This window comes from Dermochelys coriacea, chromosome 1, assembly GCF_009764565.3.
Source record: "Dermochelys coriacea isolate rDerCor1 chromosome 1, rDerCor1.pri.v4, whole genome shotgun sequence".
Lineage (NCBI taxonomy): Eukaryota > Metazoa > Chordata > Testudines > Dermochelyidae > Dermochelys > Dermochelys coriacea.
This window is the reverse complement of record NC_050068.2, coordinates 210,134,751-210,149,202: the sequence shown is the minus strand read 5'-3', so window position 1 is coordinate 210,149,202 and position 14,452 is coordinate 210,134,751. Positions and strand designations below refer to the sequence as shown.

The window sequence follows — 14,452 nt, the reverse complement described above, 5'->3', positions numbered from 1 at the left end:
TAGAAGAGCAGAGATATGAACTCCTGTTCTCCTCTTTCCCAGCTCAAGAAAAGCTAAGCTTCTGTCTTGTTCAGCCATTTTTTCTAAAAGTTTATTAAATGCTCTATAGACACATGCTCCTCATGTGCTGGCTTCCACTATATCAATTATATATAGGTGGCAACAATGTGGACAAAGATGAGAGAATCCATTGAAAAATTGCCAGAAAGGGTGATTTTTGAACTCTTATTATTCTGCCAATCCATTTTTATCAAATCACCATGAAAAATTCAAATTTTGATTTAATTTTTGCTGTGTCCAATGACCTTCTTACAAAATCAAGAGTTTAAAACTCTTGTTAAACTTAAATCTGTATGCAACTTTAACTTTGATTCGTATAAGAGAGACTAAGTGGGTGAGGTAATATCTTTTATATTCCCTCACCCACTTTTTGTCTCTTATATCCTGGGATCGATACAGCTACGCTACTGCATTTGAATCCTGTAGAAAAACACCATTGATGTGGGTGATTTAATATATCCTCTCTACACACATGCACATCATACGGCATTTGAAAGCTTATGTCTACTTTAAGATGAGATGGTGTAGATCCTTTACCATACAAATAGGAATAAACAATGACCTCATGAACATATTAAAATGACTGCTTTGAAATTTATTTGTATTTATTTCTGTAAGTTTAATGTCTGTGTATTATTTCAAGACCTACAATTGGGTTTCTGTCATCTCAGAGCATCACAACAATATGAAGGGTAAAACAATCTAATTTTGTACAGATATATACACAATGTAATAAGCACTAGTGCCATTGCTAGTCAACATCATTATCAACTTGTTCATCAATATGATCTTGTCAAGAGTGCATGGGTTACCACAGTCTTCATTGCCTTGGCATGTACACAGTTCTGTGCAGGGAAAATACTGTGAACTACAGACCCAGTTGATTGTGTAGTGACCTCTTCCTGGTACAGGCACAAATAAGGGCTTGTTGAAGCTCAGGTGCCTATGGGCCCTTCAGGAATGCCAGAAGTAGTTCATCATCCACATTTTGCCATCCATATTATAATCGTGATCCAATATCTAGTTAATTTATGTGCGAAGGCAACCAAATCTTTGTTTACCAAGATGCTCTTTTGACATGCTCTTCAGAACTGTCCTCACATGATGGGAGTTTGTCCAATGACTTGCCCTTTTTAATGACTAGATTGAGGCACAAGCAATGTGTGGGTCCTCCTTTTCTTTCTTGCTCTGGTCATACAGCACTGCTACCAGCTTCCATGCTGCAGAAATTGCAGCTTTTATGTCCCTCTCTCCCAACTGGGCAAGATCTCTGAAACAGTAAGCTCCCTTTATTTTGGCAACATTAAACACAGATTCCCCCCCCCCCCCCCCGTACCAAATAGGCATTACACAGAATCACATCCAGTTAATGCATGGTTTTCACAAAATTGTGAAGAGACCTCTTTTTAGGAGGTCAACTTCAGGGTAGGCCCTTAATCTGGGAGTCAGCTACTTGGAAAATTAACTTAACCCCTGTATAGACAGTGCTAGGTTGATGGGAGAATTCTCCATTAACCTACTAACACCCCTGTTGCTATAGGTAGCATCTTCACTGAAGCGCTATTGTGGCTCGGCTGTAGCAGTGCAGCTGCACCACTGCAGCATTTTAAGTGTAGACAAGCCTAAGTCTTTAAACTTAAATGGTTAACAGGGAAGGGTCTTTAAGAAGAAAAGTTCCTTGAAAAGGTGGTGGTTTCTGAGTATGGGAAAGAAGTTAACTCAAATATAAATCATATTAAAATGGCATTTTATATTAGTAAGTAGTTACAGCAAGGTCATTTGAGTCTGTATTTCTACATATAGCTCTTGTGACAAAATGGCCAATGTTGGTATGGTGGATCTCACACTTCTTGGCAGGGGAGCTAGGACACCACTCCTTGCCCCTGCTCATGGGGCGCTGAGGGCCCTGCTAGTTGCCAGGGAAGGTGGTAGAGGAGGGAAGCAGGGAAGGGATCTGGGTTTGCTCCTCACTCTGACCCCTCTCAACCTCTGCAAGTTTCTTACCCTCTTCCCCCTTGGGTAGGGTTACCCTTGGTCCTTGACGCTGGGAGAGGGAGTCTCTGCCCGCCTGTCCTCCCTTCCTTCCTCTCTGATCTTTCAGTTCTCAGCAACACACCTCCAAACTCCAGTCCTCTCTCTTTGCACCACCTTGTCTGCCTGAAGAAGGGGTTTTTTATTAGGTTCCTGACAGGTCCTTAACTGGCTACAGGTGCTCTAATTAACCTGTAGTAGCCTTCCCTAGTCAAAAGGGAACCATGCCTTAATTAGCCCAGGGCTTGTATATCTCCCCTCAACCACTCACTCATAGGCCGAATCCTTGAGGAGCGGGGTCCTCCCTTTGTCCTGCAGGTGAGCCATGCTCGCCTTGCTTCTGAAGGAGGGGGACCTCCGCGACCTCCGGAACTGGCATCCCATCTCACTCCTCAGCACAGACTATAAGATCGTAGCGAAGGCCATCTCACTGCAGCTGGGGTCCGTGCTGGCGCGTGTGGTGCACCCAACCAGACCTACACTGTCCTGGGCTGTACCATCTTTGACAATCTGTACTTGGTCCAGGATCTCTTGAAGTTCGGGTGTGGGGATGGATTGTCGTTCGCCCTTCTATCCCTGGATCAGGAGAAAGTATTCAACAGGGTTGACCATGGGTCTCTTGGGCACTCTGTGGGCATTCGGTTTTGGGCCCCAGTTTGTGGGTTTTCTCCAGATACTGTACGCCTCTGGAGTATCTGGTCATGCTCAACTGGACCCTGACAGAGCCGGTCAGCTTCGGGCTCAGGGTTCATCAGGGGTGTCTGCTGTCAGACCATTTGTATGCTCTGTCAGTTGAGTCCTTCCTCTGTCTTCTCCATCAGAGGTTGACGGGGTTGGTGCTCTGTGAGCCAGAGTTGCGGCAGGTCCTGTCGGCATATGCCAACGACATGCTCCTCATGGTCCAGGACCTGGGCGATCTGGTGTGGGTGGAGGCCTACCAGGCCATCTACTCAGCAGCCTCCTCCGCCTGGGTCAGCTGGGTAAAGAGCTCTGGCCTGGTGGTTGGGGACGGGTGGCAGGCAAGCTCCCTCCCACCTGTGCTTCAAGCCATCCTGTGGAGTGCGGGTCCACTGTTCTATCTTGGCATTTAACTTTCTGCCACTTATCCTTCTCCAGTGGAGAACTGGCTGGGGTTGGAGGGTAGGATATCTGAGCGGCTGTGAAGGTGGACAGGACTACTCTGGTGCCTCTCCCTGTGCGGGAAGGCACTGGTGCTCAACCAGCTAATCCTGTTCATGCTTGGGCACCAGCTCAACACCCTGGTCCCAGCCCCGGATTTCCTGGATGATATCCAGAAGCTGGTTCTGGAGTTCTTTTGGCCAGGGCTGCACTGGTTCTCTGCGGGGGCTCCTCTTCTACCCCTGGAGGAGGGAGGACAGGGCCTGACATGCTTGCGAACTCAGGTCCATGTCTTCCATCTCCCGGCCCTGCAGAGACTCCTCTATGGTGCAGGTAGTCCGGCTTGGAGCACGTCGGCGCATACCTTCCTGCGCCACTTCCGAGGGCTCCGATATGACTTGCAGCTCCTTTAGCTCCATGGGAAAAGTCTTCCGCAAGACCTCTCCGGGCTGCCAGTCTTCTACCAGGACCTACTCCGGACCTGGAAGCTGGTTTCGGTGACGAGGTCAGTGGCAGCTACTAAGGGGGTGGATCTCCTTGTGGAGCCCCTGCTGCACAATCCCCAACTTTGTGTGCAGGTGGCAGGTTCCCCCTCAATGCAACAGAGGTTGGTCCTGGCAGAAGTCACCAGAGTCGGAGACTTCCTGGACTACGACTGGGGAGACTGGGTGGATCATCCCCAGACGCTCGCTCAGCACATGGGGCTCTCCATCCTTCATACTCCGCAGCACGTACTTCAGAAGGTGAGGGCAGCCTTACTGCCCACTGCTCAGGTTTATCTCGACCAGGTCCTGCGGAAGGGTTCTCCCTGCCCACCCTACTCTCCAGATCCTCTGGACCTTTTCATCAGGTACCTGCCCCGTGAGACACCCCCTCCTCCCTCCCCGTCCCACCCGTACACCATGAGCCGACTGCACGATTTGCAGCTGGTTCGTTCCGGACCGTGCCGAGGAAACATCTGTACACGCTCATGCCTCACATCCTTCATTTCCCCACCTTCATGTCCCACCCCAATATGAAGTGGCAGGACCTATTGCCACCTGTTGAGGGTGGGCCAACCTATATTCTACCCCAGTCCCAAGGCCGACCTGGGATATTAGTTGGTGGCTCCTCCACAGAGCCGTGAGCATGGGTGTGTACTTGATGCGGTTCACCCCTGTTCCTGCCGCCTGCCCCTTTTGCAGCATGAGGGAGACCCTGGTGCATGTATACCTGGCTCCTCCTGACCATCCTTTTAAGTTTCTGACTGCACTTTTCCCCTCACTTTTTCCATATACTCACACCATATCCATGGCCCCACAAAGTCACGAGACCTCCTTGTCAACCTCCTCCTAGTGCTGGTCAAAGTAGCCATCTATAAGACCAGGGAGGGGAGGTTCACTAAGCGGGTTTCCTGTGACTGTGGGACCTATTTCCGATCCTGCCTTCACTCACATATCCAGGCAGAGTTCCTCTGGGCGGCGTCCGATGGCTCCCTTGACACCTTCGAGGAGCAGCGAGCGCTGTCCGGGGTTCTCTGCTCTGTGTCCCCTTCAGGTTCCCTTTGTTTGACCCTTTGACTTTCACACCTGCCCGTTACATTTTTCGTTCCCCCCCCCCCGTAATAATTTGAGTTCCTGGACCTTGTGGATCCTCCCCTAAGGCTGGGGGAGGGCCCATTACCAATGTGCAGGGTCAATTGGCCGGAACCCAATAGGGCCACTCTCTCACTGCTCCCTGGATCTGCTATATCACACTGTTCACATAGCAATATCAGGGAACTGTCACATAAAATGTTTTCATTTAAATACAGAATATTTACAAATAACTTAAAAGCTAGTTCTATTTTAAATATTTGGAGAATAAAGAGAAGTTGTCACCTCTCAATGGAATCATGAGTTAAATAATAACTTCTATTAAACATTTCCCAACTATCAGTTTTCTCCTTAAAGTATTCATTCTTTTTATGATCGTGTTTATAAAAAGTTAATTTTAATAAGAATTTCTAGGAATATTTGTTAGTGAGATATGTTTTTAAACAAAACTAAGGTTCTCTTTGCAGAGAGGAGGGAAGGGGATGGAGAGTTTAGAAAGCAATAGAGGCCCTTAGCTTATGTTTTATGGCTTTGGTAATATATCCAACGCACCACTCCTTTTTGGGATACCTTAAATAAATCTTTGCCTTATGTTTTAGAAAGAAATCTGCATATGAAAATAATTATTTTAGGATGTTTTCTTGAAATAGAGATTGTGTGCCTGGCAAATTGGAAGTCTTTAAACAAGGAAAATGTGTCCTGGTTTTCAAGACTTTTTTTTTTTTTTTTAAACTAGATTGCGCCTATATGTATACCTTATTATTTGTAGTAATTACCTTAAAAGTTTGCAGTTAAAGACTCCTATCAAATATTCTGTGAAAGGTACAAATTACAGTTATTTATATGTATTTTTTTAAATGTAATATGTATGTTAGAAGCAAAACTGAAGTTGTAAAGTTGCATTCTAGGGTCTGTGTAAATGGATTTGGAGGTCACAAACACAGATTTTTTTTTTTCCCTAGAGCATTTTCATCTTTGATACTTTCAAAGCCTTGGATATATGCCTGCAACTCAAGATATGTCTGGGTATGTCTACACTTCAAACTTGTTATAATTCTCAGCTCAAGGAGACACTCGCACTAGCTCTGATTGATCTAGTGCACTAAAAATAAAGTGTAGCCACAGAGATGACCTGAGTCTCATGGTCCCATGGTCTCCAATAGGATTGCAGTTTAGACATACGCTCAGTTACAGAAAAAGGATTCGTAAGAATTTCTTTCATTAGTTTATACCCTTTTATATCACAGAAGCAACCAGAAAAAAACCCAAAACATGGGCATATGAGCCGGCATGGTTTGAACATAATTTCAATCAACATAATTGAAAGTATAAAATTCAGTGAAGGCAAATTTATAAATGTATAAGACTATAATAATGTTACTAACCGTTTTTGCATCAATATTGATTCAAAACATTTTCAAGAATGTTGCTATTCACTTCATGAAAAGAACAATGGTATCATGGGCAGAGATCTTACAGTGAGATCTGCAGGACCACTGTATGGTCTTCCATCCCCATTCTCTCCTTTACAGATGCAGAGATTGGCAGAAGGGTGTTATGGAATGTGGTGCCCTAGTAACCCTTAAGTTCTTTTTCTATTTCTGCATGGTTAAATTGAATCCTTCCTCCATCCCAGTAGATGATTTTACTGCTTTCTGCTATCCACTATGAAGGCTCTCAGATGTGGTGAGGATGGAGAATGAAAAATATCAGTCTTTGTGAATTTTCTTTCTAGAATGTTTTGTCAGGCTCCTTTGTATGACTGCATTTGTCCAGAGTTTTTCTGATTATTGCTCACATGTTAAGTAATTTTGAAAGGGAAGTGTGTGTTCCTAGAGGAAATATTTAAATTTCTTGTCAAGGCCATACTGCAAATGGTTTCAGTTGAATAGTACTTTATAACATGTATGCGGTTAGTATTTTTCTTCTTTGAAAATTATTCTTTTAGAGTGTTCTTCCTGAGGGACACTCCTAAGCCCATGCTCAGAGTCAAAGATCTGGTCTGCCTCCAGCTGTTGTAGAAATGGGGAACATCTCCCCTGGGAAGACTCTGACATGAAGGATTCCAGACAGAAAAGTCAGAGCTAAGGCTGAGTTTTTCCATCCCTCAGCAATCCACTGGATTTGAGTGTGCTTAGTTAAAAAAAAAAAAAGTGAGTAGAATTCCAGGTTTAGTTTGTAGGGTTAGGTGGAAATAGTCTCTGAATATGTGTATGGAATGAAGCAAGTGCTCCTGCCTCAATGATTGGTCATGCTGTGTTGGATTCCTAGAAAATTCCAAGCAAAAAATAATTTAAAAAAAAAAAAAAACACTATGCTTCCACTGTGAAACATCTTGAGGTGGAAAATGCTGGAGTTAAGGTGTAACAATTCTGCTCCCTTTTTGAATATGTATTATGATAGCCTTTACATGGTTTCTTACCATGGTTTCTTACCATTGTTACTCCAGGACCACTGATTTCCTCATTCAGTGCACAGGTTGGATGGTAAATGAAGCAGTGTTCCACCTGACCCGTGACTCATTTGCTACAGGGGATGGCTGGTGAAAAGTGAGTGAGATACGATGCCTCATATTAAACAAACGGTAAAAATAAATAGAGGGGTCTGAAGAAGAGCTCGGAAGCTTGTCTTTCACCAACAGAAGTTGGTCCAATAAAACATATTGCCTCACAAACCTTGTCTTTCCAACACAGGGACCAACACAGGTAAAAAATAAATATTGAACAAGCTGCCCCATTCACTGAGTACCATGCATCCAGTGCACTGAATATAGCTTTTTTTCTTCTTTTTTTAATGCAGTATTAAACATGTTGGGATCCCCTATACGTAGATCTCTGAAAAGGAGTTAGGTTTGTCTGAGATTATTTCCCTTTCACAATTCAATGCTGATTTACATTTTTAGGTGGTAATTTTGCAAATGAATCCTAAGTTGCTGCTCTCACTTAAAAATCTATACATAAGTATTTCAGAGACTTGTCCTAATGCTTGAGGTTAAACCAGTTTCCAGCTGGTTTCTTTTTTCCCCCAGGGAAAATTACCTGAACTTTGAATTACTTACAAAATATATGGGTGACCAATGTTAGTTTGATGTGTTAAACAGTTGACCATCATAATGGATAAGTATTGCTTTGCCTTTCAATCATGAGAGAATCTATTGATATATATTCTCCTTTTGTGTGGGTTTTTCGTCTAGCAATACGTTTTCTCTATGCTCTATTGTCTCACCCTATGGCAATTTTGTGTGACACAAAGATGTATTATTCTCTTTCTCCTGTATTTGTGGTATAATGACTTTACAGTTGAATGGCTTGCCACCTGGAACAATAATGTAAAATACAACACTCCATTGCTAATAAGGCCTGATTCAGTAATACATCAGGTAACAGTTATTTCAGTTGCATTGGTTTTGAAAAGCTGGTAGAATGAGCATAGATTTGAACGATAACTGGGGTTATGAATGTAAGGTTGAAGATTGCTGATTGACCCTTAAGAAGGCATCTTGCATGTTTACTGCATTGTACTGAGCTTTGAAAGTAGATGTCTCAGGGCAAGAAAGTTGTATTTCTATTTGTAGTTGACACACTTAAGTTGTGTGTCATTTCCTTTTGCAGACAGTCATAGATGCCCACATTTTCCCAGCCCTCATAAATATTTTACAAACTGCTGAATTTCGGACAAGGAAAGAAGCTGCTTGGGCAATAACAAATGCAACATCTGGAGGCTCTGCTGAGCAGATCAAGTAAGTAGCAGTGAAAATTGCTCTGAACATTTAAATGGATGTAATGTCTATGTGAAAGGTACCATACTAAGAGCTTGGAGCTGGAAAGCCTTTCTTGAGAACAGACAGTTGAGGTCCCAGTTTCCCTATGCTGTCTCTTTCCAATGTATCTCACTCCTCTGGAGTGGTCAGAGGTCACTTCTGGAGTTGAATTCAGTTATGAATGGTCCATTCAATCCTTGGTCTTGGCTGAGAGTCACCCATGAGAGAACCAGTTGTGAGGCTGGTGCTTGTAACAGAAATCTCTCCTTTCACCTTCTAGCTCATTTCACAGAGCCCATCACAATCTGAATGTAACAACTTCCAATAAATCTGCACAAGACTCATAACTGGTGAGCTGGAGAAGAATGGTTCAAAGGCCTATTTCCAACCCCCTGAGCCTGCCAATCCCTGGTACATTGTTCTTCCTGGTTTATGTACATGAACAAACCCTGCTCAAATGCAATCTCGTTTTCTACATTTTTAAAGCTGAGTTGATGGAGGCCCACATAGATGATACTTTACCCAAGTGAGTTAGTATCTTACCTAGTGTGATAGTGCTCCGACCTTCTCCCTGTGGGTCCCGTGCTTCCAGGCGGTTTATGCTAGCTTCAGAGGCTCACTGCAACCGTCCACATAGCCCTTCTCTCTCTGGGGCCAGGGATACAGTCTACTGAGCCCTTTTCATCATAAGCCAGCACGGAAGTTGGTGAGAGAACTCCCACAGTCTCTGTTGCTCCTACAGCCTCATGCCAAAACAGTTTAGCCTCTTGTCCTGACAGGGGCCTGTTTTCCCCTCCTAGGAAGTGTTTCTGTAGTGGTGAGTTGGGGGAACCCGGGCCCACCCTCTACTCTGGGTTCCGGCCCAGGGACCCTAATGGTAGCAGCTGTTAGCAGCCAACCTTTCACTGCCAGAGTTTCTACATTTCCCTGGGCTACTTCTCCACAGCTCTCCTGATTCTTCCTTCTTCACCCTTACCTTAGGGCTCCCTTACCAATAACTTGAGGGTGTCTTCATTAACTAGCCCTTCAGCCAGACTTACTCTCCTCTGCCTGACTGGAGTGAGCCCTTTTATAGTATCAAAGGGGACTTAATTAGAGTCAGGTGGTCACATTAGCTTAATGGCCTCACCTGACTCTTTGCAGATTAATTGGAATCAGGTGTTCTCATTAGCCTGGAGTAGCCCCTGCTCTGGTCAGTCAGGGGACAGAAAACTGTTAATCCAGTGGCCAGTATATCTGCTTTTTGCTGTACCTAACTGGCCTGGGTCTTTCACACTAGTTGATTTGTTCTCAGTCCTCTACACTAAACACTTGACAGTATGGCCTCATATATTACACAGGTTACCTTAATCCAAATGATTGACCACGTTTGTATATGGTGTTTTTCAGATACTTAGTAGAACTGGGATGTATCAAACCGCTTTGTGACCTCCTTACAGTAATGGACTCAAAGATTGTGCAAGTAGCACTGAATGGGCTGGAGAACATCCTGAGGCTCGGAGAGCAGGAAGCCAAGCGCAGTGGCTCTGGCATTAATCCCTACTGTGCTCTTATTGAAGAAGCATACGGTAAGAGCATAATCTCTGTAGAGGATAGGTGTTAGATGGCAGTAATCAGGAGCCCTTTGGGTATTCAGCAGCCCGGGAGCTGTGCTTTTGAGTACTTCATTATCACTTGTTGTAACCCCCTGAAAAAGAACTTTTCCTAGACAAGTGTCCATCCATCATTGTGCTCCAATTCCTAGTTTAGCTCTGCCCACATACAGCTTGGAGGAAGTTGTGACATAGCCATGGTACAACCTATACTAATGAGTAGCTTGTCACTCCTGCCTTCTTACCTTGGGTGCCCATTACACCTCTTTGCTGCTGTAGCTTCCAATCTGGACTGATCATAAACAGCATCCAGCATGTAAGTCACTCCCAGCTGTGTCTGTATGTGAGCTGCAGCCAGCCGCCCCACCTTGGCTCTTACCAGTCTTGGGTATAGTACAGGGTGACCCCAACTCACTCCCAATCTTAGATTTTCCCCCAGAAATATATGTCCTGTACTGCCCAGCCCACTCCTAGACAATACAAGTACATTAAATCCATTACTACTTGAAGATAATAATATGCCAGTTTATTATTCCAAATAGATCATCAGACACTTCAATTTAAACACACTGGATTAGATAAAACAGTAAAATAAGTTTAACTACAAAGAGAGATTTGAAGTGAATACAAGTAATGAGGCATAAGTTACAAGAAAAATAAAGGTAAAACAAAACTATTGCCTAACTTAACAAACTGTTACATTCAAAGCAAGGTTTTTCTCACCACGTGCTCTCTCAGCAGTCTTACAGGCCAAACTTCATAGATCAGGACCCCTTCTTCTGTTTAATGGCTGCTTCATTTTGTCTCGTGGTGAATTGATGGATAGAAAGAGAGAAGGGGGTTCCTTGGGTCATTGATTCCTCCTGGTTATAGTGTCAGTCCCCCTCTTGGAAAACATTTTCTGCTGAGATTCAGAAGACTGTGTGTCTATGTGTAAGGATATTCCCTGCAAGTTTTCCCATCTGTTTGAACTCCCTTCCTGCTTGATGACTCTGTTTACTGCTTAAATGCAAATTAAGCAGAACACACCTTCTTTTGTTTGAGACAGGCCTGTTTACCAACCTTAATTTGGAATATGTGTTAATAACATTGTACAGGGAAATCTTATAACTTCATATACACTTTTGCCACACGTTTTATCAGGACAGTATTGTCCAGCAAATTATGAGTTTTCAGATGATACCTTACAAGACCTATATTATACAAAGATTATTACAATAGCGTGTAGGGTGTGGACACAGATACATTCTGTCACAGCGGTATATGCACATTAACTTTTTACTCTGTTTGTGCCAATTATGGGTACATCTATACAGCACACTAAGTTAGATCTCAGACTTAGATTTGAAGCCAAGCCCCCCTTCCGTCCACCCAGAAATTAGTTTGGCTTGAGTCAATAACCCTTCTTGACTCAGTCCAGTGGACACTGCTGGGGCGGAGAGGGGGAGGTCAGAGCCTGAATCCCACTGTGATCTGGTTCAGAGCCCAAGCATTTTGCAGTGTGGACACAGCTCAGGTCTGGGTCACCAGACTTGTATCTGGAGAGTTTGCCAACACTATCCCTGAATCACCTGGGGCTGTGCTTCCAAGCTCTTCAATTCAGAAGCAACTTCCTGGTTTAAAAACAGCTGCTCTATGTTTAACTCTTCATTTCCATGTGGACTGCTCACCTGGAAACAACAAACACAGTCAGAACTCATGTATATTTGCTGTGGCCAGCAGCAAGATGAAGTCCTGCATCAAGTGCGTGGATAGCTGGCCAGAGGAACACAGACGGATTCTAGTTAACCTCTGACGTGAGGCAAACAAGACATTTGACTTCAGTAAAAGCATGAAAAATAGCCATGTATAAAAAATAATATACGAGCGACTGGCAGCATTGGAGATCGACTGGACGGCAGATCAATGCAGAGGGTGGATCAAGAGGCTGAGACAGACTACCAGAAAGTCAAGAATGCTAATGACAATTCTGGGACTTCTTGTCTTCCTGTCTCTTTTACAAGGAATTTGGCCATGTACTGGGAACTGCTCTGAGCCCCAGTGGTGCATGACACTGCTGAGTGACAATGGCGACCTTATAACCCCCATGTTACAGGCACCACCTGAGGAGAACAAGCTGCCAGATAAAGAGCAAGAAGTCACACTGGAGCTGAGACCGGTAACTGAAGAAGCCATGGTGCTGGAGCAGCTACAGCATATTGTGTGTCCATACTCAGAGGACCTTTTTGGGGACAGCCCTATGGAGCAGTACCCTGCAGAACTGGTATCAGAACAAGTGCCCGAGCCTGGTAAGTTTCTGCTGCTATTTTGTTTTTATTAGTATATGACAGGGAAGGATTTCCAGCTTATGAGTCTATTAAATTATTAATACAACCCAGGATTTCTGTGCATTTCAATCAGGATGGGACCCATGCCGTTCCACTTAGGGCCCACCCCCCCACCTTCTCCCCATTGCCACATTGGAGTCAAAATGGACACAGCAAAAGGAGGAAAAATTACACAACCAGTTATGAAATTTTTACTAGTTACTCGCTGATTGGTGTATGTATGTGGGTTGGTGCTTCACAATTCACAGCCTCACAAACCCCTCCCATGTAATACAGCACATCTTATAAATCAGCCATGTACAAACTATTCCCAAATGCCTGTGAATTGATTCCCAGAAAACTGGGCTGTTATGTATCCAACCAAAACTGTGGTGTGTGTTTGGTCCGTTGCGGGCTTTAACGCATGAGTCTAAACTGCAGCAGAGCCATGTCAGTCTTAGGATTCCTAGTTAATGGCAGCGAATTGGGTGTTTGCATGGGTACAGGGTGCTAACAAGGAGGCTGTACTGCATCTTCATGCAAATTCAGTGTCTTGTTGATTTTTAACACAAATTTTCACCATTTCTGGCTGCTGATGAAAGTAGACTTCTCACAGAATAGGAACTCCAGACAGTCTGTTACATTCCAGGACAGGGCATACTTATTAGGTCCCGCTCTATAAGTTATGAGCCCCCTCCCCCCCCTCCATTCTGCAATGTGGTATTCAGTCACTAGATGCTGAAATAGTTGCTTAGTACAGATGGCTATTATGACCTCTAGAGCTTGCCCTGCCTGACAGGATTGAACAATCATTGCTTATAACTAGAGCACTCATAAGTCGTCTCTCCCCCCACACCCCAACTTCCCCTCATAGACTCCACCATCCCTCTACAAAAAAGGGGGATAGAGAAGTAATTAGAATTGAGTTTTGTATGTGTGTCTTAACATGTCTTCTGGTTTTCATTGCTGTTCCAAAGGATTTCTGAAGTGGACAGTGTTTTGTGTAAATAGAGTAGAATACAGCCCATTGATTTAAAAGTATGCCTCTTTTGACCATAAATGAAAGTAGTAGTTGTTCCTTTAATAAACTGTGAAATGTATTTTTTTTAAAACCATGTTCAGAAAATAATGTTCTGTCTTTCTCCTTTCAATGCCACAGGGATAACACATGGCACCAGGAGCCTGGGTCTGCAGACCATCTATAGCAGGGGAAGAGAAAAAGAGCCCAAGATGAGCGGATAGGAGACCTGCTCAATAAAAAAGAATTAGCAGATCCAGGTCAAGGAGACCCAGCTCGACTACCAAAAAGATAAAGATGCTTGCAGGGTGGAAAGACAGAGAGAAAGGCTGCACAGCGCAAGGAAAGAATAGCAGACAGATTCATGAACCATGATGGCCAGTTGAGGAAGGAAGATAGCGCGCAGCAGAAGTAGATGTTCAAGTACTTACTGCAGCTGATGGCTACCAAACTGCAGGCTCCAATACCAACCAGTGTCTTCTGCTCCAGACCCACAGCCTGAGTCCCCTTACCACTATCAATCCCTGCAGAGCATCCATCCTTTAGACAATTCAGGGGTGCCTGGAGCATGTCGCAGGCAAGCACTGGCACATGGAACAGACATATGCACCCTGTGCACTCATCCTCTCCTGTCCAGGTGCAGCTTGCACATCCAAAATGTGCCAAAAAGGCCAACATGGACCTTTTGAGTGGGTTTTTTGGGGTCAAAGTTAGGTTATACTATTGTGCTGCACACCATAATGGCAGCTGGTCTGCATTATTGATTGTTGCAACATTTAAATACCTGTGTGAAATAAAATGTTGGATTGCGTAGAGCACAGCAAGCCACAATAACACAGACTGTATTAATGACATTGGCACCCAGATTATTTTGAAGGCAGCACCAATGGGATTTAACTCTGTCAAATACATATTCTACCACCATCCTACAACAATTGAATGTGCAATTGAACCTTTTTTTGCCAGATCCTCTGAAATTAGGGCATGATTTT

The 14,452-nt window shown here is 44.1% G+C and overlaps 1 protein-coding gene and 1 long non-coding RNA gene across 12 annotated transcripts in view; one reads left to right on the top strand and one right to left on the bottom strand.

Moving 5' to 3' along the window:
• KPNA1 (karyopherin subunit alpha 1) overlaps positions 1-14,452 on the top strand; it is a 134,146-nt gene that overhangs the window by 111,530 nt on the left and 8,164 nt on the right. For 8 of the 11 annotated variants that reach the window (XM_043501029.1, XM_038387450.2, XM_038387433.2 and 5 more), the window contains 2 exons: positions 8,396-8,523; positions 9,934-10,112. In XM_043501029.1, the coding sequence (XP_043356964.1) occupies positions 8,396-8,523; positions 9,934-10,112 (307 nt within the window). Of the gene's footprint in view, positions 1-8,395; positions 8,524-9,933; positions 10,113-11,825; positions 12,425-13,601; positions 14,260-14,452 lie in introns of those variants that run through there. The other 3 variants (XR_006276702.1, XR_006276699.1, XR_006276698.1) reach the window with 2 other exon arrangements.
• On the bottom strand, positions 402-2,898 carry LOC122457235. The gene is made up of 2 exons (XR_006276704.1): positions 2,065-2,898; positions 402-1,330 (listed from the first exon to the last, which is right to left on the bottom strand). It is a non-coding gene; the product is annotated as an uncharacterized LOC122457235 (long non-coding RNA).